Source organism: Rhinopithecus bieti, unplaced genomic scaffold, assembly GCF_001698545.2.
Source record: "Rhinopithecus bieti isolate Rb0 unplaced genomic scaffold, ASM169854v2 scaffold_3858, whole genome shotgun sequence".
NCBI lineage: Eukaryota > Metazoa > Chordata > Mammalia > Primates > Cercopithecidae > Rhinopithecus > Rhinopithecus bieti.
The window spans coordinates 1,605,013-1,629,356 of record NW_016804227.1 but is presented as its reverse complement, the minus strand read 5'-3'; the positions used below and the strand labels follow the sequence as shown (position 1 = coordinate 1,629,356).

Below are 24,344 nucleotides of genomic sequence, written 5' to 3'. Positions count from 1 at the left end.
GCACTATTCACAATAGCAAAGACTTGGAATCAACCCAAATGTCCATCTGTGACAGACTGGATTAAGAAAATGTGGCACATATACACCATGGAATACTATGCAGCCATAAAAAAGGATGAGTTTGCGTCCTTTGTAGGGACATGGATGCAGCTGGAAACCATCATTCTTAGCAAACTATCACAAGAACGGAATTAGCTATTTCTTCCAGGAGCACTACGTTTCCTATTTAATGGGAGATGGTGCATAGCAACAAATCTGGAGCTAGGAAATTACATATATTTATCATGTTCATATGTACACAAAACATAGCTGTATCTTGTCTGTCTCTCTATGTATCAAGCTGTCAGTATACTGACACATTCCTGAATCTAATTCCGAGCCATAGAGTATATGCCAGTCTTTTTTCTATTTATGACTCCTTTTTTCCACCAGTGAGAAACCCGATTTTCACTGTACTTCAGTATATTTACTCATTTATTCAAGTGTGGAACATACAGAGTAGTTTCAGAATTACTTACTCATACTGCTGTATAAGGCCAAAATGAAAACCTGGAATTCAGTATTTGTTTACAGATTCTTAAGACAAAGTTTACAGGAAGTACAATTCACATATCTTAAGTTTAAAAATTAATGAGTTTTGAAAATGCATACATCTGTGTAATTTGTGCATCCCCCCACCCCACCAACAAGATATAGAATATTTCCATCACCACATAAAGATTCCTGGAGTACCTCCCCAATAAGTCTCTCCCACAACTCAGGTAACTAGTGAGCACTATTCTGATTTTTTCATCATGGATTAGTCTTACCTGTATTCGAATTTTAAGTAAACGACGACTATTGTCTTATAGTTAGTAAGCCTTAAATTCAGGAGCTGTTAGTCTTCCAGCTTTGTTTTGCTCTATCAAAATTGGTTTGGTTAGTCTAGATCCTTTGGGCTTCCCTGCAAAAAAATTAAAGGCAGTTTGGTTTCTCCAAAAGTTTGCAGGGATAGAAATTTCATTTAATCTGTAGACTAATTTTGTGAGAACTGGCATCTTAGTAAAATGGAGTCTTCCAACCCGTGGTTGTAGTACATTTCTCCATTCATTTAGATCTTTAATTTCTCTTAGCAATATTTGGCTTCTATCAGTGTAGTGGTCTTAGTCATTTGTTGCTGTTACTCATATTTGTTGATGCTATTGTAAATAGCATTATTTGTTTAAGAATTTCAAATGTTTGTTGTTAATGTGCAGATATTCAATTGACTTTGTATGTTCACACTGTATTCTGTAATCTCGCTATATTACTTAAATAGTTGTAGTCAATATTTTGTATATTCATGATTTTCTAGGTTAAAAATATAAAACATAATGATCTGTAGAGAACATTTTACTTCTTCCTTTCCAAATTACTTGCCTGCCTGCCTTTTTCCTCTTCTTCCCCACCACTGCCCTGGAATTATTGCAGTGACTAGAACCTCCAGTGCAATGTTGAATAGAAGTAGTGAGAGTAGACTTTATTGTGTTTTTCTTAGGGAAAAAATATTTCATGTTCCATCATAAAGAACAATGTTGAATAGAAGTAGTGAAAGTAGACTTTATTATCTTTTTCATAGGGAAAAAATATTTTCATGTTTCATCATAAAGTACCAATGTTAGCTGTGCCTTTTTCATTAGTTCATAGATGCTCTTTATCTCATTTGAGATTTTATACTATTCTTTGTTGGAAGGTTTTTTTAAATCATGAATGGTTTTGATTTTAAAAAATAGCTTATTTGCATTTGTTGACGTAATCCTGGTGTTTCTCTTTTATCTTTTAATATAATGAATTACACAGATTGATTTTCAAGTATTAAACCAACTTAGACCCCTGAGGTAAATATCACATGGTCACCTTTTATTACACTTTTATATATTGGTGGATTTCATTTGCCTGTGTTTTGCTAAACAGTTTTGTGTCTGTGTCCAAGAGAGATGTTTTTTCTGTAAATTTTTTTAAAAGATTTTGTTTTGTATAAAGGTAACTTTTTGTTCATAAAGTGAATTGGAAGTCTTTTCTATTTTCTGAAAGGGTATGTGCAAGTTTGGCATCACTTTTTTTTTCTTTAATGTTTGCTAGAACATCAGTACAGCCTTATAAGCTAGGAGTTTTCTTTGGGAAGGAATTTTTAATTGTGAATTTAGTTTCTCTTAAAAAAATAAAAAGCCATTGCAATTTTCTAGTCATTTTGTGTAATTTCTGAAAGTGTATGTTTCAGAGGACTTTTTTTAATTTGTTGAACTTATTGGCACAAAGTTATCCTTTTAATATTTCTTTATTCTGTAGTGATATCCCCTCTTTCATTCCTGTTGTTTGTAATTTGTATTTTTCTCTATTTCTAAATCTGGTTTTCTACATATTTAGCAATATTATTAATCTTTTAGATGAGACACAACTTTTGGATTTGTTAATTTCTCTGTCATTTATTTCTTCTGTTTCATCAATTTCTTTGGTATTTGACTCTTTCTGCTTTGAATTTAATTTGCTCATCTTTTCCTAGCTTCTTAAGGTGAAGCTAGGATGATTGATTTGAGGCAGCTCTTCTAATGTAAACATTTAAAGCCATAAATTTCTCTCTGCCCTCTGCCTTAGCTGCTTTTAGATTCTCTGCTTTCACTGAGTCCCACAAATTTTGGTATGCTGTGTTCTTATATTCATTCAGCCCCAAATATATTCTAAATTACTTTGTAATTTCCTCTTAATCCTCTTTACTATTTAGCAATATATTGTTTTATTTTTGAATTTTGAGATTTTCTTAATATCTTATGATTTATTTCCAGCTTAATTCTGCTTCAGTCAGAGAACACATTCTATAAGATTTTAGCCTTTTGAAATCTGTTGGTTTGGTAGTTCTCAATAGCTCAGCAAGTGCATTTGAAGAGAGTATCTTTTGTAATTTTGGTATATTCTACCCTATAAATATCAATGGCTAGGTGATTTTTATAGTGTTTTCAGATATACTATTTATATTCTTGCTGAGCTTTTAATTTAGGGTTTTTAAGTGAGATATTGTTATTATTGTAGATTTGTCTATTTTTCCTGTATTTCTGTCAGCTTCTGCTTTGTATATTTTAGAGAAAATTAACACCATTGCCATGATTTATGTTGCAGGTTCTCTGTATGTAATATGTCTGTAATTTTTTGGCTGATTTCAATATTATTTCTCTTTGTTTTCAGCAGTTTTACCACAATGCACCTAGGTATAACTTTCTTTATATTTTCTGCTTTGAAATTGCTGAGCTTCCTGGATTTGTAAGTTTGCCTTTTTAATCAAATTTATAAATTTTGGGGCCATTTTTTCTAAGATATTTTTCTTCTGCATTCTATCTTTTTTCTTTTTTTTGGAATTCCAGTTCATGGAATTTAAACCAGTTTCCATTGCCCTAGATATGAATAAGATGCCGTTCATTTTTTTTTTCAATCATTTTTTTCTATGCTCTTCAAATTGGATACTTTCTTTGGCTTTATTTTCAAATTAATTATTCTTTTTATTCTGCTCTCTCAAATCTGCGATTAAGCCCATTCTGAACTTTTTGTCAGTTTAGGTATTACACTTATCAGTTCTATTTGTACATTTGGTTCTTTTCTTATAGTTTCTATTTGTATGCCAGGATTCCCCTTCCCCTCATTTATTATGACTGTATTTTCTTTGAAGATGGCTGCTTTAAAATCCTTGTCACTAATACCAGTGTGGATCATCTTGGGCCAGTTTTTATTGACTACTTTTCTCTGGACTGCGATTCACTTTTTCTTAATTTCTTTGTCTAGTAATTTCTTATTGTATACTGAACACTGAGGATGATATACTGCAGACTCTGGATTCTGTTACCTGCTGAAAAGTTGTACTTTGTTCTCGTAAGCAGTTAAGCTGGTTAGATTCATATTCTGTCTCTTTGCAGTTGACAACATCCGAGGTCTTTGCTCAGCTCTGTCAGACATGCAGCAGCTACCTTCTGTCATTCTGTGGGGTCTTCCCCATGAATGTATAATTCAAGGATCAAACAAGGATGCTGGTAAATCGTGGCAACCTCAGATTCATCCTCTGACTCCTCAAGCCCATATCACCAGTGCATTGTACTTGAGCTTCAGCTGCCAGTGCTACCAGAATAGGGAATTGCCTCCAGCTGAGCAGCTACACAAAGGCCAATCTCATCCAATGCTGTTGGCTCCTTTCTTACAGTAGGGTCTACTCTTCTCTCATTTCTACCTCTTTTATTGCTCTCACGAGCCTTAAAATCACTATGTTTTATATGTTTTTCAAGGGGTTGTAATTATTATCTGCAGGAGAATTAGTCTAATAATCATTGCTTATCCATTACTGGTAGCAGAACTTTCTCTGATATATTTCATAATTGCTAAATTGTAACCCCTATCTAACTTATAAAAACATTCGTCTACATGTTTAATATGGTGTATTCTCTAGATTTTTGTATGCCTCTAGTGTGTTTTCAGAGGAAGAAATATAGTGCAAAGTCACACACATTTTAAATTAATACAAGTAGCTATTGTATTATGAATTGAAAACTTAGTATTTTTTAGTGCCAGGCACTATGCTATGTGATTTACACGTGTTGTCTTATTTAAAACCATAAAATAATGTAATTATTAGGACCATACAGAACCAATTTTTAGAGAACTTAGCAAGGTCACCCAGTAAGTTTGGGATCAGAATTTAGTACTACATCTCTTATTCTCTTAAGTATACTTACTTTGTCTCTGAGCTGAAATGGTCTAAGATTTTTTAATATAAAAATTATTTTTAAAGTACGGGAGTATGCTATTTAGTACTACATCTCTCTCTTAAGTACACATCGTTTGAGCTGAAATGGTCAAAATTTTTTAATATAAAATGTTTATATACTGTGTGTGTATACTGTTATTGGAAGGCTCCAGTAGAGAAAAGGGTGTTTAATATTTTAAAAAGAGCAACATAATAACTGATGGAATGAGTCCCAGAGGTGACGGGAGAAAATGAAGTTAATTGCTGAAGGCAAGTCCACCACTGAGCAGATGGAAACCTTTACCCCTTAGATTGAAGGGAAGGAAATATGGCTTGGTGCTGCTATGAAAAAGCTTAAAGGAGGAGATAAGATGAAGAGAGGAAGTGAGGGAGTTTGAATGTTTTCGATAAAGGAGTCTGTAAAGAGAGACTAAGTCAGTTAAGAGGTCATTGGGTGAAGATTTGGGGAAAGGCAGAGGTTTGAAATATCCCCTGTAGTAAATGGCAGAGGAAACTAAATAAAGTTAGGTAGAGTGATTGATGGCTGGGAGTCAGAGGTTGAGTTTGGAGCCAGGTGTTTATAGGTATATCAACTGTGAGGTTTCCTCTGTGCTCTGCTATCTGTGGTAAAATTCTTTTAAGACATGTATTAGTTTGAGATAGGATTTACAAAGCACAAGTGATGGAGGATAAAGATAGAAAAGAATTACAGATGCTCTTATAATAGTATAGTTTTCTGTATAAATATTTGAGATTAGCTGAGTCGCTCTCCACTTGGAACTCCAATTTGATTCTGAAAGATGATGATCCATAGTGCAGAATTACTGTGGACAAGATGTGAGATATGGTGAGAAAAACCTGAGACAAGTAGAACCCCGAGTGATTGCCATGACTGACACTCATTAGCTGGATGACATTATGAAAAACACTAATATGGCCTCTAGTTATTGTTTTGTAAAATGAAGGTAGCTCTTCAAATTCTCTACCTTCAGAAGCAAATGATGAAATTTGTATTTTAATAGTAAGCAGAAAATTGGCCTAGTTTATGTTTTTCTTACATTGCTGTAAGAATTTTTTTTTCTTGGGGTTAGTATAAAATAAGATTTAAATTTTCTTAACAGTTCTAACTTTGCACATGCCTTCTAATACCAGTGTGTTATTTGGTGCATCTCAGAAGAGTTCAATGTGTTTTAGTTAATAATATGTCAAATTTTTGCAAGACACCCACGTGAATAAGATATACATATAAAAACAGTATATGACAACACTATTGTTCCCCAATCTTACCTAATCTACTTATGAATTACTCCCAAATCAAATTTGTGCAAGGCACCCACGTGAATAAGATATACATATAATAACAGTATATGACAACACTATTGTTCCCCAATCTTACCTAATCTACTAATGAATTACTCCCAAAATTTTATCCAGTAGAAGAAAGTATATGTGTAATTATGCTTGAGGAATAATCTCTATTCCTGGTCATCTATTTATGAGACACATCCCAATGCTGTTTAGCAATTGTTTGTCAAAGCAGGAAGCATCCCAGAGTAAAGAAACACTATCTCTGACCATCCTTTTGGTCCCATGACTGACTGTGAGGGGAATGGAGTCATGGATTTTTGTAACAGGGCAAGAAACAGGAACATCCTCATGACTTACAGGTCGTGAGAGTATCTTCTTCCTCTGTTATTGATGACAAAAATTTGACTCAAATAAGTAGTGACTCTCTTGAGAGGATATTTGTGTTTAACATCTACATGAGAAAGCAAGTCCTATTCACATCTTTATAATCAGGTAGATCTACTTTAACCTTTAGGAACCATGAGGCCCATTATGGACTGCCAGTGGAACATTTCACTAGTTGGGGAAGTGAGGCGTGTGGGCCAACCTGGCTTCTGTATCCCAGCTTGGGGTGTGACCTTTGTCCTTCTAGAGTCCCTCATGACAGATGCTCCCCTGGAGAGAAGTGAGAAATCTGCAGGAACATGTTAGACCAGTGCCACTGTGAGGCTGCCCACGTAGCCAGAAAGCCCATTAGTAACAGAAGTTGATTGTTATCAGTGGAACTATGTTAATTTTAGCTAATTCCTTCAATTTACAATTTATGAAGCACCACTGTGTGCCATTCACTGTTCTAGGTCTTAAGGACACAGTCCCTGCCCTCAGTAAAGTCACATTCGGGGTAGCGGGTGTAGGCATGTAGTGAACGAAGGTTGATAAACACAAGGGTGGGAGGGACTGTTATTTCCCATAGGGTGGTGTGGGAAGACCTCACTGTAAAGGTGACAGCTAAGCAGAAGCCTGGAAGAAGTGAACGAGCCAACCCCCGTGCTATTGGGAGCTTTTGTGTATATTAGAAAGCCCCATCTGGAGAGAGAAAGGCTTTAAAAGCTCCCTGTCTAGGTTGATCAGTTAGAAAAACGATTTTACTCTGGAAAGCACCAATCCTAAGGGCCCATGGCTTGGTGAACAAACAGTGCCTTTCTGTGAAGGAAAAGGCACCCCTCTCTTCATGCCTGGGCAGGCGACTTGGGTGAGTAGGGAAGTTCAAGGAAGGCAGGGGAAGCTCTGGAGTTTTGCTCCCACTCACCCTCCCATGGGTCACTCTGGTGCCGTGCACAAGTGGCTTATTGTGGGAGCGCTATGGGAAGATGTGTGGTGGGAATCCCATGCAGAAAGAACAGTAAGGGCAAAGACCCCAAGGCAGGACCATGTTTAGGAAACTCCAGGGGTCCAGGGAAGCTAAGGGAGCAAGTGGGATCAAAGTAGGAGACAAGGTCAGGCTCCGGGTTCACTGACACCAAATATAGTGTTCTAATAAGATCGTTCTTTAGCTCTTTCGAGTTTTCAAAGAACTTTCTTTCATATATAATTTTGTATGATTTCCACAACTCATCAGAGGAAGCTCAAAGAAGTTACATTTCTGAGCTAGATAATACAATTAGCAAACATAGTGGCTTAGAATTTAACTGAAGTCCTCGGTTTTCAGTACTTTTCATGATACTTTACCTCAGAGATTAATAATTTTAAAGCATTAAACCTTTTAAAAAACATCACCAGTTCCATCACAGAGCTGTGTTTTACAAAATAGATCTTTCTGATCTGTGATTTAAAGCATCTGGTTATTGTTCTCTTTTTCTGTAGTTAACTTCAATAGACTTTAAAAATTCTCTCTTGTTGTAATTTAGATGTTTTTATAAAGCCATTTACATCTATTTTCTCATTTTAATGGGCCTTTAAAATATTTCTTATCACATTTTCGAAAATGTGGTGTTTTGCTAACCCGAATTATGTAATTGTTAGAAAATTAATAAAATCTCACAAAAGCATTTCCTTGGTGAAAAGAAAATTCTGTATATTAATCAGGATTTTCTTGTGAATTTCTTTCAGCTGGAAATGGAGAAGCTTCAGCTACAAGCCCTTGAGCAAGAGCACAAGAAGCTGGCCGCCCGCCTCGAGGAAGAGCGCGGCAAGAACAAGCAGGTGGTCCTGATGCTGGTCAAAGAGTGCAAGCAGCTCTCAGGCAAGGTCATAGAGGAGGCCCAGAAGCTCGAAGACGTAATGGCCAAACTGGAAGAGGAAAAGAAAAAGACAAATGAATTAGAAGAGGAACTCTCCGCTGAGAAACGAAGAAGCACAGAAATGGAAGCTCAGATGGAAAAACAACTCTCTGAGTTTGACACCGAGCGGGAACAGCTTCGTGCCAAGCTGAACCGGGAAGAAGCACACACCACTGACCTCAAAGAGGAGATAGACAAGATGAAGAAAATGATTGAGCAACTGAAAAGGGGAAGTGACAGTAAGCCAAGCCTCTCTCTTCCACGGAAGACAAAAGATAGGCGTTTGGTTTCCATATCTGTGGGAACAGAAGGAACTGTGACAAGGTCTGTTGCATGCCAGACAGACCTAGTGACAGAAAGTGCTGACCATGTGAAAAAGTTGCCTTTAACTATGCCTGTAAAACCTTCCACAGGGAGCCCCCTAGTTTCTGCAAATGCAAAAGGGAGCGTGTGCACCAGTGCCACAATGGCCAGACCAGGTATTGATAGGCAGGCTTCCCATGGTGACTTGATTGGCTCTTCTGTACCTGCTTTCCCACCTCCAAGTGCAAACAGAATTGAGGAAAATGGACCAAGCACTGACTCAACACCAGATCCAACCAGTAGCACACCCCCACTTCCCAGTAACGCTGCCCCTCCCACCACTCAGACACCAGGCATAGCTCCTCAGAACTCCCAAGCTCCACCTATGCACAGTTTACATTCACCATGTGCCAACGCCTCTTTGCATCCAGGTCTAAACCCACGAATCCAAGCAGCTAGATTTAGATTTCAGGGCAATGCTAATGACCCAGACCAAAATGGAAATACTACCCAAAGTCCTCCGTCAAGAGATATGTCACCTACAAGTCGTGACAACCTAGTGGCCAAACAACTAGCTCGGAATACTGTGACCCAAGCACTGTCAAGATTTACAAGCCCTCAAGCAGGTGCTCCCTCAAGGCCTGGAGCACCCCCAGCAGGGGATGTTGGCACCCACCCTCCGGTCGGTCGGACCAGTTTAAAGACTCATGGTGTTGCACGAGTTGACAGAGGAAATCCTCCTCCTATCCCTCCAAAAAAGCCAGGGCTCTCCCAAACTCCTTCTCCACCACACCCCCAACTCAAGGTTATTATAGACAGCAGCAGGGCCTCGAACACAGGGGCCAAAGTTGATAACAAAACTGTGGCTTCGCCTCCTTCCAGTTTGCCACAAGGGAACAGGGTGATCAATGAGGACAACCTTGCTAAGTCATCCTCCCCTCAGCTGCCACCAAAACCATCCATAGATTTAACTGTGGCACCTGCAGGCTGTGCCGTTTCAGCCCTGGCCACATCTCAGGTGGGTGCCTGGCCTGCTGCAACCCCCGGACTGAACCAACCTGCATGTTCAGACAGTTCCCTTGTCATTCCTACCACCATTGCCTTTTGCTCTTCCATAAACCCTGTTAGTGCCTCATCCTGTAGACCAGGTGCCTCAGACAGCCTCCTGGTAACAGCATCAGGTAAAGGGATTGAACTATTATACCCTTTTTAAAGAATATGGCCTCTCTTCTCACTTGCCTTGATTTTCTTCACATTGCCTTGAAACTTTTTTTTTAATTTTATGCTTCGCCCCTGCCAACCATTTCTTTTCTCTCTCTCTCTTTTTTTTTTTTTTTGTTTGTTTTTTGGTTTTGTTTGTTTGTTTTAAAGGCTCCAGGGTATGGTGATTCATCTTGCTATATGAATTGCGGTTTCACTATGCTAAGTGCTTTCTTCTTTTAAAATAACCTGAAAGTAGTGGCTTAAAGCACATGGAGACCATTAATTTAGAGAGACTAAAGTATTTACATGGGAGAAAAGAGTATTCCTTCTTATTAAATATTTATCTCGCAAGACCTCAGTGGGTCATCATCACACAGTACGTGTTTAATTCTGTTCCTTCTGAGATGACATTTTTAAAGGCCTTTCAAGTAATTATTAACACTATGTTGGATTACCAAATTGACTAGATTTGTTCTGTAATTGGTATATTTTAAATTCTAATATCAGTTTGGTGTTTAGAGTTTTTTTTTTTTTTTTTTTTTTTTTACCTTCAGAAATGGAGTGTGAATATTTATAAGTCTGTTCTAAGTTTATTTCAAAAGCCGTATACCCTATTTAGTGCTGCCGTCTTCCGGCACTAGGGCACAGATGGTTAACATAGCATGTGGGCTGTGTTACAGAAGGTTTCCATTGCAGGTGTGGCTTATGAAGTCACTGAATCTGGGACTCTTGAACAAAGAAAAGGTGGATTTTTTCTTTTTGTTATACAGTGCTAGAGAAAGCATTGCTTTTTATTGACATGACTGGATTAGTTCTTTACTAAGCAAATGTGGCTCTAAAGTAATGTTACCAAAAACACATAATTATAAATAACAGAGACTAGATTCCAACACCCATCTGACTAACTGCAAAGTCCATGCTGTTCCAGTTCCCAATTTTACCCCTCAAAATGTGGAAGACAAAGTTCTGTTGAAGCTTTGGAGAAGTCTCTCCTACCATGGGATCTCAGTGGTTGGTGGAGATTGTTGGTTCTAATGGGAGGAAACTTTTATAATTACAGGAAGGTTTGAATAGTTGTTATATTGAATACTTTGAAGGGAGAGAGAGAAAAGCAAATAGCATCATATTTGCTAATTATCAGGTGATGGCAGCAGTATTCTAGGATTTGTTCGTCCAATTATAAGCCATCAACTTGAAATTAAGGTCTTTGAGAGGCTTTATCCATATTTTGAGGGGTGAAATAGGGAATTGGAAGCAGCATGGACTTTGAAGTTAGATCTATGTTGAAATCTAGTCTCTGCCATTTACAGTTGTGCATTTTTGGTGACTTCTTATGCTACTTATATGGGGGAGCGTGGCTGTTAGGAGGATCAGATCCTATAACCTGTCAGCATAGTATTGAGCTTAGAATAGCATGAGTAATCAATAAGTAGAGGTGATATTACTGCTTCAGTGATATTGTTGTTTACAGTATTTTTGAGAATTTGCTTTGGAATTGCCTTTAGTATTATTTTGAGATATCTTTACAGGCATTCAGCATTCTATATTTTTGATCCAAAATGGTATTACTGAGCTGAACAGCTCTTCTCGTGGCCTAAAATAATTTTGGCTGTTTCTTACAAATTAAATCCACCCTCAGAAGAGGAATTTTGCTACTCAGTAGAATAGAGAATGTACTATAAGATCTTTGGGCAGTCACAAAACAAGTTCCAGAAATGTGTGGAGCAGTGGCAGTGCTGTTGCCATAAATGAAAACACTTCCTAGGATATAGAAGTTTTGTCACTTAAAAAAATACAAAGCCATCTTTACCTGAGACCTTGAGGCTCTGCCACTTGTTGCCTTGGTCATTACTGTGGTCCAGGGTTTAGCTGCACATGCCCTTTGGTTTCGGCAGAGAAGCCTTAAAACCAGCATCTATGACTGAGGAACATTTTGCCAACAGGATTGAAAAGTTAACGGATTAAAATGTGTTAACTTTTAAAGACAGAGATTTACTAATCTGTTATCTATTCACCAGGATGTCCTGCCCTAGGATACAGTAAAATTTTAGATAAAAGAGCTATAACCCCTCTGAAAAATGCCCTTCACTTATGTCTGGAAATCAAAAGACACTATAGACCAGAGACCAAAAAAATACCAGCCACTGAAGATACAGAAACCGGATTCCTTATTTTCTACTCTCTGACTTCTGCAATTTTGCCAAAGTATTTTGTTTATTTATTCCTCTCAGAACTGCAGAATTACTTTTGGTAGAATAACAGGTTTCCATGTCATTTGCTTATAAGATGTGACTTATTAAGGGAGAAGGGAGGCACTGGAAGCCTTGAGTCATTCAGCAAGTGTTTACTGAGCACCTAGACTGGGAAATGAAAGTGTGATTACACTTACACAATGGAGGTCTACAACACTACAATTCAACTATAAATGTTGAGTTGAACTTTCCAAATAAGATAGAGGATTTCAACTCTGTTGTACATTGAGATTGCCCCTATTTTCGCCACTATGCCCATTGCAACTAAGAAACACCAGAGCTGCCTCCACCCTGCTTACTAACCTGTCTGTCCCTGGGTGAGCTTGTGCCTCTCCAGGTCATTAGCCCTTTGAAGGGTATTAACCTTCCAAACAGCCACTGATTCCATTGTGGTTGCCAAAAGCAAGGCACAGGGACAATGCGCATCTGTCAAATACCTGACAGATGTCTCTTCCAATTTCGGTGATCAAACAAGCGCTGAACTAAGTATAGTAAGGCAGGATTAGTCCATTCCTGCCCCTTTCTAAGTATCACCCTAGAGAGCTAATTCCCTCTGAGCCATTAGCTTTTTCATTTAAAAGCAAAAGCATTGCGGGCTGCAGTGCTCATACCTGTAATCCAAGCACATTGGAAGGATGAGGCAGGAGGATCACTTGTGCGCAGGAGTTCAAGACCAGCCAGGGTAACATGGCGAAATCCCATCTTTACAAAAAATATAAAAATTATCTGGGCATGGTAGTGTGTGCCTTTGGTCCCAGCTACTCAGGAGGCTGAAGTGGGAGGATCACTTGAACTCAGGAAGTCAAGGCTACAGTGAGCCATAATCATGCCACTGTGCAACAGCCTGGGTGACACAGTGAGACTATGTATCAAAAAAAGCGTTGAACCAAAATTATAATAATATAATAATATTCCCAAACAAAAAAGGATTTAAACTTGTCTGATATATTTTCAAACTACCTCTCCCTCCTTGGAGAACTACTGGCCCATAGTACTTCCAACTCTAGAATCCTGTGTTTCCATGTCAGCTTCTATCTATAACAATTATGACTAAGTTAGAGCCCCAAGGAAAATTGGAATGACAGAAGTTACCCTTTCAATGAATTGTAGTATAAATTACCCAAACTCTATTTGGCAACCTTTATAGCCAAATGTTAAATTTTTAAATAACATTCTTAATTCTAAATGAACTAGAATTTCTTGTTCCTCCTGAACTTGCCAAATAAACACATTTCAAATGTTGGATGAACAGAAGCCTAAACCAGAAATCACTCCAGGCAACTGAGTTTCCATACCCTTGGAAATTGTTTTTTCTGTGTTTTTTTGTTTTTTTGTTTTTCATTTGATACATTTGATTTAATTTGGTTTACACCTTTTCCCTATTGAAACATGACTTTTAAAAATTATCCTCCATGTGTGATTGGCGTAAAGGCTAAATCAGAAAACAAGAATGATCTGGGCTATGACATTAACCTTCTCCACCCTCTGAAGCTGATGCCGGAAGCTGTTCTCACTCCTTCCCTCTGCTATTGCATGTCCAGTCATTCCCTTCCTCCTGGCATGTTGTGCAGGATGCTCACCTTACTAATGTTTGCATATGACACTGCGAAACTGATTGACCTTTTGCTAACATCATTAGAGTAGCTGTACGAATACCAGTCTGTTCTGTCTTAACCATTATTTAACCTCTTAACTAAACATTACCATTTTTATCATTGTCGGGAATTTCAGATGAACAATATAGTCTCATGGTGAAGTCTTATTTTTCCCACATTTAGGCAGGATTTATTAAAATAAGCTTGTCTGTGTTAGACAACATTGGAAATGTTAGTGAAAATATAAAATGTATTTATAGTTTTAAAATACTTGGTATTTATAAAGCATTTTTCTTCTGTAAAGATATTTAAAATATGTTGCAGACCTCTAAGAAAATAAGGCAACTGATATATCTTCTGTAGTTCTGTATAATAAGACCCTTGAGTGGTCTAAAGATGGAAAACAAATTGAAGAAAAAAATTTGTCTTTCAGATAACTTATTAAAAATAGGGTTTCCCAGGAAATTACAGCTGCAATTGAGTATTTCCGTATAAAGCAGTTGAAAAATATATTTAAACTGTCTTCTCCCCCCAAAAGCCTAGATTTATGGTGAAAAAAGAAAAATGTAGACAAAACCCAAAAGAATAGCAAGCCATTTACATGTATTGGTATTCATAAAAGAATATCAATAACCAAGACCCCTTGGATGAGATATAAAGAGAGAATGAAAGAGAGAGAGGCTGAGTATGAGCCCCATTCCCTCCTGTTCCACAGAGGACTGTAGTGCGATGCCTTCATATTGCCTGTGTTTGCTTTGCAGTCGAGGTTTTATACCTTCGTGTTTATAATTTCTCTGTTTATCCATTTCTAATAAGTACTGATTTAATTTTTGTGGGCCTGTTTTTTGTTTGTTTGTTTGTTTTTAAGAAAATACAAAAGGTAAAATGTACCAGAGAGGAGCCTTCTTGTAAGTATGAAGTAAAATACTACTTTTGTAAGAAGAGCTAATGAGTATCAGTAGGAAAATATCATAAAGTTTAGATAAATATTGAATTTTATGAGCATTTTAATTTTGTATGTCACTACATATAGTCCTAATAGGATTAAAACAATAAATTATTCATAGACCCAAATAATTGATGATGAAGATATAGTATCCAGCTTTTATAAGCAGTGTAATTTCATTTGTATAATTGGCTTTGTTTTGCCTTTTTTAAAAAATAATTTTAAATACTGAGAAGTTCCTTTGATATGTCCTTTGAAAATATTTATTAAGATAATTTAAGGCCAATAATTTAGGATTTAATCATAAGAATTGAGTATTACATATGTATTAATATGACACTCATATGCCTAGAATAATTATGCTGATACCAATGTACAGAGGGTATAAAACATCCACCTGTTGTATCTTACTAAAGGGATATTACCACGTATCGTAATCAGGTGGCCATTCTGCCTTGTATTCCACTGCTAAGAAAGGATGTACAGGTAAATATGGCGAGATCTTATCTCATCATGCCACACACTTGCAAAAGGATGTAAAGTCAAAAACCCATATGACCACTGTTATGAGCAGAAGGTTCAATATGGTTTTAATTTTCTTTTACAGGTGGTAGTGGATAGTTATAAAACATTTTAAAAATCCAAATGGTACAGTTCCTTAATATAAAATTTTACTGCAGCTAGTAAAAAGTAATCTTTGTTTTATGTACAATGAGATGTATTGTGCATATAGAAATTTAGGGTCTAGCCATTGTGAAGCACTATTTAGAATAAAGCCCTCCATCTGTGATCACTTTGGTCAGGACAAAATAGATCTAACTGGCCTGTGAAAGTGTGCCCTTAGGGATGAATATATGTACATATGCACAATGCTGTTACACGTGTTAGAACCCTATAAGGAAAAAGAGGAAAATGTCTTATTTTGAAAATTCGCTGTATGTAAGTCTAAAATACACAAATACCTATATATCACATTGAATGAACATTTTACTTTACTGTTTTACAGCCTTTTGATCAAGGAAGAATTCAGAAAATTTTTCATGCTATATGCAGCCGAATTCACACACTTAACAGATTCTCTTCTAAAGCTGCTAAATACTGATGAGAAATATCTAACTATGATAACTCATTGTTTTTGTTAAAATTATATATTGAGTGTCCTGTTTTGTTGGCTGATTAAAAGTTTGTTAGGCGTTTTGTAAAGGTGGCCAGATGCTACAGTCTTCACAATTGTATATCGAATATTTGTGCTGGTGAACTCTAGATCCAGTTATATATGTTATATTTTATTATCTCTTAATACTGAATAGCAGTTGGCCTCCATTATTTCCATTCCCAAATAAGGGAATTTAAGGAATATAAATAGACTCTTTGGTCCATCTTAACAGTTTACATAAAATTTGTAATTAAACATTTTAGAAACCTTGTTGAAAAAGAAAAATCTGTTTCTTACAATTATTTATCTTATACCTGAAAATATCAGTTCACTTTTCCAGATTAATATTGAACTAGAGGAAAACTTTACCTTGTAAAATCTTTACATTTTAAAATTCAAATTGTTTTAAAATCCTGAAGAGGAATTTGAACTTTTAAAACAAGACAGCCATCTTAAGTTTTCCTAAAACCAATCACCACTTTAACACTTATCTGTACAAGACTCATGACTAAAATAATTTTCACTATGTATGTTGATTTAATTAGCAGCAGATATAAGATCTGAAATAACAGTCCAGATTCATGCTAAGTAAATATTAACAGATTGATAATGTTAGAAACCACATAATCCTCTAGGGACACATGTTCATATGTTTGTGTGTGTGTAATTCGGAAAGGAATGGGTAATATCTGTCTCTTGCCCTTGCTACTACTCTCTAACGAGGGTCACTTTAACCTACAGGCTGGTCACCCTCCCTAACCCCTTTGCTAATGAGTGGTGGTCCTGCCCCCCTGGCTGGCAGGCCCACCCTTCTTCAGCAAGCTGCTGCCCAGGGAAATGTCACTTTATTATCAATGCTGCTTAATGAAGAAGGACTGGACATTAATTACTCCTGTGAAGATGGCCATTCTGCCTTGTATTCTGCTGCTAAGAATGGACATACAGGTAAGTATGGCGAGATCTTATCATACCACACACTTGCAAAAGGAGGGAAAGTCAAAAGCCCATGTATCCATTGTTATGAGCCTAAGGCTCAATGTAGTTTTATTTTTCTTTTACAGGTGGTAATGGATAGTATTAAATGAGATTTAAAGTTTGTATAAACATTTAAGAAATCCAAATTGTACAGTTCCTTAATATAAAGTTTTACCACAGCTAGTAAAAGTAATCTTTGTTTTATGCAAAATGACTTTGCATTTATGGTCCGTTAGAAATACCTGATATGTGAGAAAGTCTAATTATGAGAATTTTAGTGCTACATGCTACAGTGAGGGAAAGTTTTAATAGTTAGGAAAGGACATGGGCCTGAAATTGTTCCACAGTTGGAAGAATTTATAGTTATTTGAATGTCTTAAAAGAACCGAGAAGTTGTGTAACTATAAATGGTATATCGATGAAGACTGGGAATTATTCTTGTTCTTTAAAATGCAAATCCTGTAGTCAAATATACCAAAACATATGGGAGTGCAGAAAAAGAGAGGATTTGACCGCAAATGCAAAGTCAGATAGCATTGCATATGGGAGCCCATGTGATTGTTGATTAATTCAGATAAATGGAGGATTCTAGTGACCTCAGAGAGCCCATTATTTTTTAAGTATTCTAGAATTCTTCATAAACACTATGGAGATTTTCTTTAATATAGAAGAAGTAAATCTAGTAACATGAGGAATGTGACATCTAGGTGGCATTTATTCCTCAGTTAGGTGACTTCTGATGGGCTGTCCTTTAGCCTCATTCATGGAGTTAAGGGTAGTATGCCCACCATCCAGAAGCAGTTTAAAGATTAAACATCGTAAAGTAATAATTTATTTAAATACAAAGAATGGTATTTCAGTTTGGTAAGTGAATTTGGTTCTCCATCCAGGAACATTATTTTCTGGGATAGACTCGTGGAAAAATCTGGTAAAGCATTTTCTGTCACATGACATTATTTTTACTCAGCAGCAACTCTTCCCAAAATGCACGCGCGCATGAGCACATGCACGTGCACACACACACACACACACACACACACACACACACACACATACCCATCTTACTCAGTGAGTCTGGGGTATTATAATCTTTGGGAGAAGAGGCTGCTTTTCCTGTAAATTAGTCTGCAGAGTCTCAGATCTGCCATGATGGAATTGTGAGATGAACTGTGCAGGGGAGAGACCCTTTGGGTTTAGCACCTATCTACAGCTTGCATAGAATTTGGCACATCATAACTCCAAATGGGGAATTTACATGGCTTTCTATTAAAATCCATAGACTGTGTGAGATTGCTGCTGAGTGCAGAAGCCCAAATCAATGCTGCTGATAAAAATGGCTTCACACCCTTGTGTGCTGCAGCTGCTCAGGGACATTTCGAGTAAGTTGCTCTTAATTCCTTTTTTCCCCACTGTGAAAGCCTCTTTTTATAATTTGCACACGTATTTTAGTTCCGGCTGGATGTGTAAACTAGTGCTTAAAATCACTGGCAAATAAATTCACTAAATATATTTGAGGATTTAAATGCAAACTAGGATTCTAAATTTGCTCTTAATAATAGTTAATATTTGAAGGAAGTGAAGAAGAGAACTGTGCTGTGTCCCAACTGAACGTGAATGAACTTTCTTCGGAAGATAATCTATGGCATGTCACCACATATGTCATGAGATAAAAGACTGCTGAAAAGCTTGTTGTTCACTATTTTACACCATTCCAATCCCCCAAAAGATTTTCTACTTATGATGTCACTAAAAGTAGAACATAGAATTAAATTGGTTGTAATAATCTGAACTTCCTAGTGGTAATATATTCCAATTATTCATCTTGTTTTACCATTTAAAACAAAATTGAAGCCTGAATTTCACATACTGAAAGAAGTTTGAGCATTAAGCCAAAGAGACCCTATTAATTAAAATATACCTAACTTTAGCATTGATTTATTTAGTAGCTTACTAAGTCAGTCAGATATAGGCATGACTTTTTAACATTAAAAGTCATATTTTAATTTTAAAAAAATAGAAAATAGCTAAGTTGCTTTCTCTGCCTGTGCTGAAATGTCAGGTTGTGGGAAACACAAGTTGCTTTTAACTTTTTAATCTAACTGTCCCGATAGAAATGTTCTTTAACAAATTATAGAATTATTGAAATTGGGATTTTAAGGTTGAATCCATGTTATTAATCATAAATGTAAAATTTTAAAAATTCAAAATGAATTATTTATAGCATAATTTACTTTTCTGCATATCAAACACATATTTCATTACCCTGAGTTTGCATTGAGAACCCTAGACACTGATTTTGCTGTACTCTTTGGGCATATCCTGACTCCTTCAAAAGGAATTTCTCCTTCTGAGCTGTGCTTTTTACCTTTACTTTCACCAGGCAGCCTGTAGGGCCACTTTCTTGGAGAGTGTAGCAGTCACAGGAATGGAAGCATGGATAACTCTGCAAAAGGGAAGGACCCTGGAGAAATCTGGGGATTGATTTTTTGATTATTATTCTTTTTTTTTAGACGGAGTCTTGCTCTGTCACCAGGCTGGAGTGCACTGGTGTGATCTCAGCTCATCACCTCACTGCAACCTCTGCCTCCTGGGTTTAAGTGATTCCCCTGCCTTGGCCTCCGGAGTAGCTGGGACTACCGGTACACGCCACCATACCCAGATAATTTTTTGTATTTTACTGGAGACGGGTTTCACCATGTTGGCCAGGGTGGTCTGGATCTCCTGACCTCATGATCTGCCCCCCTCCGCTTCCCAAAGTGCTGGGATTACAGGTGTGAGCCACCGCACCAGGCCGGATTGGTTAATTTAAATGTGTCTGATACACACATGCATCAACATGTCACTTAATTTAAAATACATATATATATATATATATCAGGTACTGCAAGGGAAAACTAGGAAAACATTCATTCGAGTGAAAATACAAGATGAAGTGGATTGCTTCTTACTTTGATTATGATTTAGCCCTCTTTTTAAGTTTATTCTCAACTAATTTTACGACTTAAGCTCTGCATGTTTAGCTAGTAACTAAGAGTCACAAAGTCTTGACTTTACCTCATTTCTTTCCTCCTTGATTCTCAGGGCAGCAGAGTTTCTGCTTAGCTATCTTTTTCCTCATCAACTAGCCTGCCTTCAGGAGACAGGACAACCTCTGCTGTCTTTTCTCCCCAAGGCAACCCTTTTCTCAGCCTTTCTGCTGCCTTTTATAGAGAAGGCACATGGTGCCCTGCTGTCTATGCTATTTATAATTATTTTCTCAAGTGAAAATCTCAGAATGACTCAGCAGCCTTTTTTCAATGTTCAAACTATTTTGAACCAAAATAATATGTATTTATCAAGTACAGTTAAACCGTTCATCCCAGGAAGTTCAATTCTAAGGACTCTACTTTCACAAGTTGGCTATAGGGAAGTGTCATAAAGGAGGTATTAGCACTTTTCAAATTTTCATGGGAGAAATGAAATTTTATTATTAGAATATATTTTCTAGCCTTATAAAAATAGTATTCATGTAATAAGATCCATAATAATTGATATATATATATATATAAATAGAAACAATTGATGTATATAAAGATGCAGCATTGCCTTCTTTTCTGTATTTAATATCTTGGTTTGGTGGTGCTTCAAAGGTCAAACCCAGGTTTTATGTAATTAATCCTAATCTTGTGTTTAGGTGTGTAGAATTATTAATTGCATATGATGCTAACATTAATCATGCTGCTGATGGAGGACAGACACCTCTATACCTGGCCTGTAAAAATGAAAATAAAGAATGTATTAAACTCCTGTTGGAAGCCGGAACCAATCGAAGTGTAAAAACCACAGTGAGTACCAGTCCGGTTTTTTTTTTCCCCTGTATACATAATTTGCCATATATTTGTAAACTCTACAACTAGAAAAACAAAATAAATTAAAATAGAGGATGCTTTGTTTTGCTCGTAGGATTTGGAAAGTGTCTGACCCTTGTTTGAATCTCTTTCCTGTTAATTAAATGTTTGTTCATTAGCCTAACCAGTCCTTTAACCTCTGAGCCTCAGATTCATCTGTCAAATAGGAAAACAAATACCTATGCTTTGATTATTTTTAGAACTAGGGCAGACAAGGGAGGTATAATTTTTTAGTCATTCAACAAATAATAGTCTCAGATCCTGGGTTTTCTTAAGTAAAGGAGAACCAATGGTTAATAATGGCCACAGAGATGTGGCCGGATGTGGTGGCTCACGCCTGTAATCCCAGCACTTTGGGAGGCCGAGGTGGGCAGATCACCGGAGGTCAGGAGTTTGAGACCAGCCTGATCAACATGGAGAAACCCCATCTCTTCTGAAAATAGAAAATCAGCTGAGCGTGGTGGTGCATGCCTGTAATCCCAGTTACTTGGGAGGCTGAGGCAGGAGAATCCCTTGAACCTGGGAGGCAGAGGTTGTGGTGAGCCGAGATGGTGCGCCATTGCACTCCAGCCTGGGAAACAAGAGTGAAACTCTGCCTAAAAAAAAAAAAATTATATATATAAGCAGAGATGTAATAAGCTAGATATAAACATTTTAATGACTATTATTGCTAGAGTATTTTTTTTAAAAAACTTCCTATTTTTTGAAAATATGAGAAAACAGTTTAGTTTTATATTTTCATGTTATTTATATATTGAGAAATCTGTGGTGTTACACATATTCAGTATAAAATTCTATAGTGAAAATAAATTAATTTTGTATCACTGGGCTGAATGAAGAAAAGCAGTACAGCATAAAAATTAGTCACATCCTAAGTTAGAGAACATAGAAACCCATTCTCTCCAGCTAGTTGCTGGTGAGCTGAACAAAATCTTTGGAAGTATAGATGCTCAAAAGTCCAGAGATAAACAGTGTAATTGGAAACAATTATGTCTGTGCCTTATAATAAGTATCAAAAGAGGATGGAAGATAGAAATTTATTTTTCCAGAAATGGTTGCATGGCCTTGGTAATATAAATTGGGAAAGGTCAAAAGCACTTATACTCTTCAGTAGTAGACTACTTGTGTAGTATACTGTTATACTACCCAAGTAAAGGTGTCCACAACCCAGCGAAGAACACACCTGAATGGAGCTGATTGAAGCGCCATAGTCTTGTCTTAGCCAAGTGAACTTTATTTACCTGATTGGAGCACCCTTGTCTTGTCTTAGCCAAGTGGATTTTATTGGTATGAGATACCAAACCAGAGAAAAAGCGACATTGCAAAGGGACGGCTGTAGCAAATGATCAGATGACTTAGCCCAAATTTAGATTGTTCTTATTAATTGTCTGTTTATCTGTCTTCTACCCTATTATTTTTTAAAAGTGTACTGTAGCTTACTGAAATATATTTAGTATAGCAGTGTGAAATACTACATGAAAAAGGTATGTCAAGGGGAAATTAAAGGTAGAAAAACATAGCCAAAATACAAATCACCAAAATAAGCCAGGTTCTTTTATGAAAAATTTTTTATAAAAATAAAGAAGATGCGTGTCTGAATAGAACACAGACCCATCTCTAAATAAAGATGAAGAGACTATAGATAGAACCTAGATTTTTCCCAGAATAGTGCTTGTCAAACTTTAGTGTATTAGAATCTCCTGGAGGTATCGTTAAGTCAGATTGGTAGACCCCATCCCCAGAGTTTCTGATTCAATAGATCTGAGTTGAGGCTTAAGAATTCACATTTCTATCAAGTTCCCAGGTGATACTGATGCTGCTGGTCTGGGGACCACACCTGAGAATCACTGCCCTAAAAAGGACTTCTATTAATACCCCTACTCCATCTACCAGCTAAGTGGGTAATAGAGGCTCCAAAGTAATATATTCTAGAAAACAGACCCAGTAATTTTAGTTGAAACATTTTCTAAGCTTATAATGATCAGTATCCCTCTGCAGTCACAAAACACTCAATAGGGGCCCGTAAACCTGCACTGAAATTATTTTGCCTTGTTTTTTCTTTATGTCTACCTTTTCCCTGTTATTTAGGATCTTTTCTTCTGGAATGGTTGGCATAAAATTTTAAGATAACAGAGTTAGGTCAGTGCCTTATAAGTAAAACTGGCTTATAACTGCATTCTTTCAGTATTCTACTAATAACATTCTTGCATATAAATTTTTTAATTCCTTTAAAGTTCATTCTCTTTCATAGTATTAAATTGAGATTTTGATCTACCATACATAATACTCAGTTATGCCCTGGGCAGTACCTGCTCACCCCAAAGGGTTAACTGGTAGGTAGAAATGATTACAAAATAGCAAACATGAGTCATAGCAGTTGGAAATATTGTTCACTGACAGAAGTGAGAGAACTTTGCCCAGCTCATCGGTGTTGATGTTCAGGATTGGAATGCCTGCTTTTCCCAGCTCAGTGGTCCATGCCCAAGAACATTTTGAAGTGAACTTTCAATAACATTATCCTTGACATTAATGTTGTTATCAACCCTTTCCCCCGGTCATTTTATTTTCAGGATGGCTGGACACCAGTTCACGCAGCTGTGGATACTGGTAATGTGGACAGCCTCAAGCTTCTTATGTACCATAGAATACCAGCTTGTGGAAATTCTTTCAATGAGGAGGAGTCCGAGTCAGGTGTCTTTGACTTGGATGGAGGAGAAGAGAGTCCTGAAAGCATATTCAAGCCTGTTGTTCCTGCAGACCTCATTAACCACGCCAACAGAGAAGGCTGGACTGCTGCCCACATTGCTGCTTCCAAAGGTTTTAAGGTATGTCTGTTAGCAGCTGGCCTCATCATGCAACTGTAATTTGATGAGCAGCAAAGTTGTCTGCTATAGATTAAGTGTACTTAAATGGAATAATTGGAGACTGAGTGATACAATTGCAGATGTTACCAATAGAAATTGACATTATTCCTATGCAATAGTTATGGTCAAGGGTATAACAGACTTTTAATAAAAATAATTTATTTGTAGTTTGTTAATGAGAAATATGAAGGTAATTTCAAACATTTTATCTACAATAGGAGCAAATCATTGGTGTTGATTTAGTTCATTGAGTTGTTTACTTCAGTACCAACACCACGCTGCTAGTGAGAGGCAGGGTGAGGATTCACACTCATGCTGCAGAGCTCGTTCTCTTGCCCGGTACCCTCAGCTGCCAAACTTACCCCTGTCTGTGCTGTCTTACCAGTATCTAAGAGGGAGCTCTAGATGCTCAAATAGAATACAGAATGATTCTGAATATTAAAGAAATAGTGTAATATAGTAGTCCATTCACTCATGTTTTTCTGATGTCAATCACTTTAGCATTAATTTGTGTTAGCAATAAGAAGATATTAGGAAGTTCCTGAGTGCAAGGTACTGTGTGTGCTAACATTTGTAAGGATCATTTCTGCCATTAGGTAGCTCCTAGTTCAGTGGCAAGTGTGCAGGGTACAAGACAAATGTAGGACAAGAAGAGCACAAAAATGAACACAAGGAGAACAGAAATGCACTTGGAACAGTATAAAAATGCAGCAATTACAGGAAAAAGAAGGAGAACATACATATTTCAAAGGGCAGAACTTCAAGAATGTTAGGCTCAGGCATGGCTCATTCTGGAGGAGTTGGAAATTATTTTGAGCTTTGCAAGGAGGATTAAATTCACCATCACCACTGAGAA

At 36.9% G+C, this 24,344-nt stretch overlaps 1 protein-coding gene across 3 annotated transcripts in view; it reads left to right on the top strand.

Annotated features, from left to right (window-relative positions):
- The window catches only part of CTTNBP2 (cortactin binding protein 2), a 174,412-nt gene that overhangs the window by 79,005 nt on the left and 71,063 nt on the right, over positions 1-24,344 (top strand). For all 3 annotated transcript variants that reach the window (XR_001884549.1, XM_017867354.1, XM_017867355.1), the window contains exons 4-8: positions 8,138-9,791; positions 16,504-16,707; positions 18,017-18,116; positions 20,411-20,561; positions 23,195-23,449. Coding sequence is in view for 2 of the 3 variants with exons in the window: in XM_017867354.1 (XP_017722843.1) it covers positions 8,138-9,791; positions 16,504-16,707; positions 18,017-18,116; positions 20,411-20,561; positions 23,195-23,449 (2,364 nt within the window). In the remaining variant the exon portion in view is untranslated. The remainder of the gene's footprint in view (positions 1-8,137; positions 9,792-16,503; positions 16,708-18,016; positions 18,117-20,410; positions 20,562-23,194; positions 23,450-24,344) is intronic.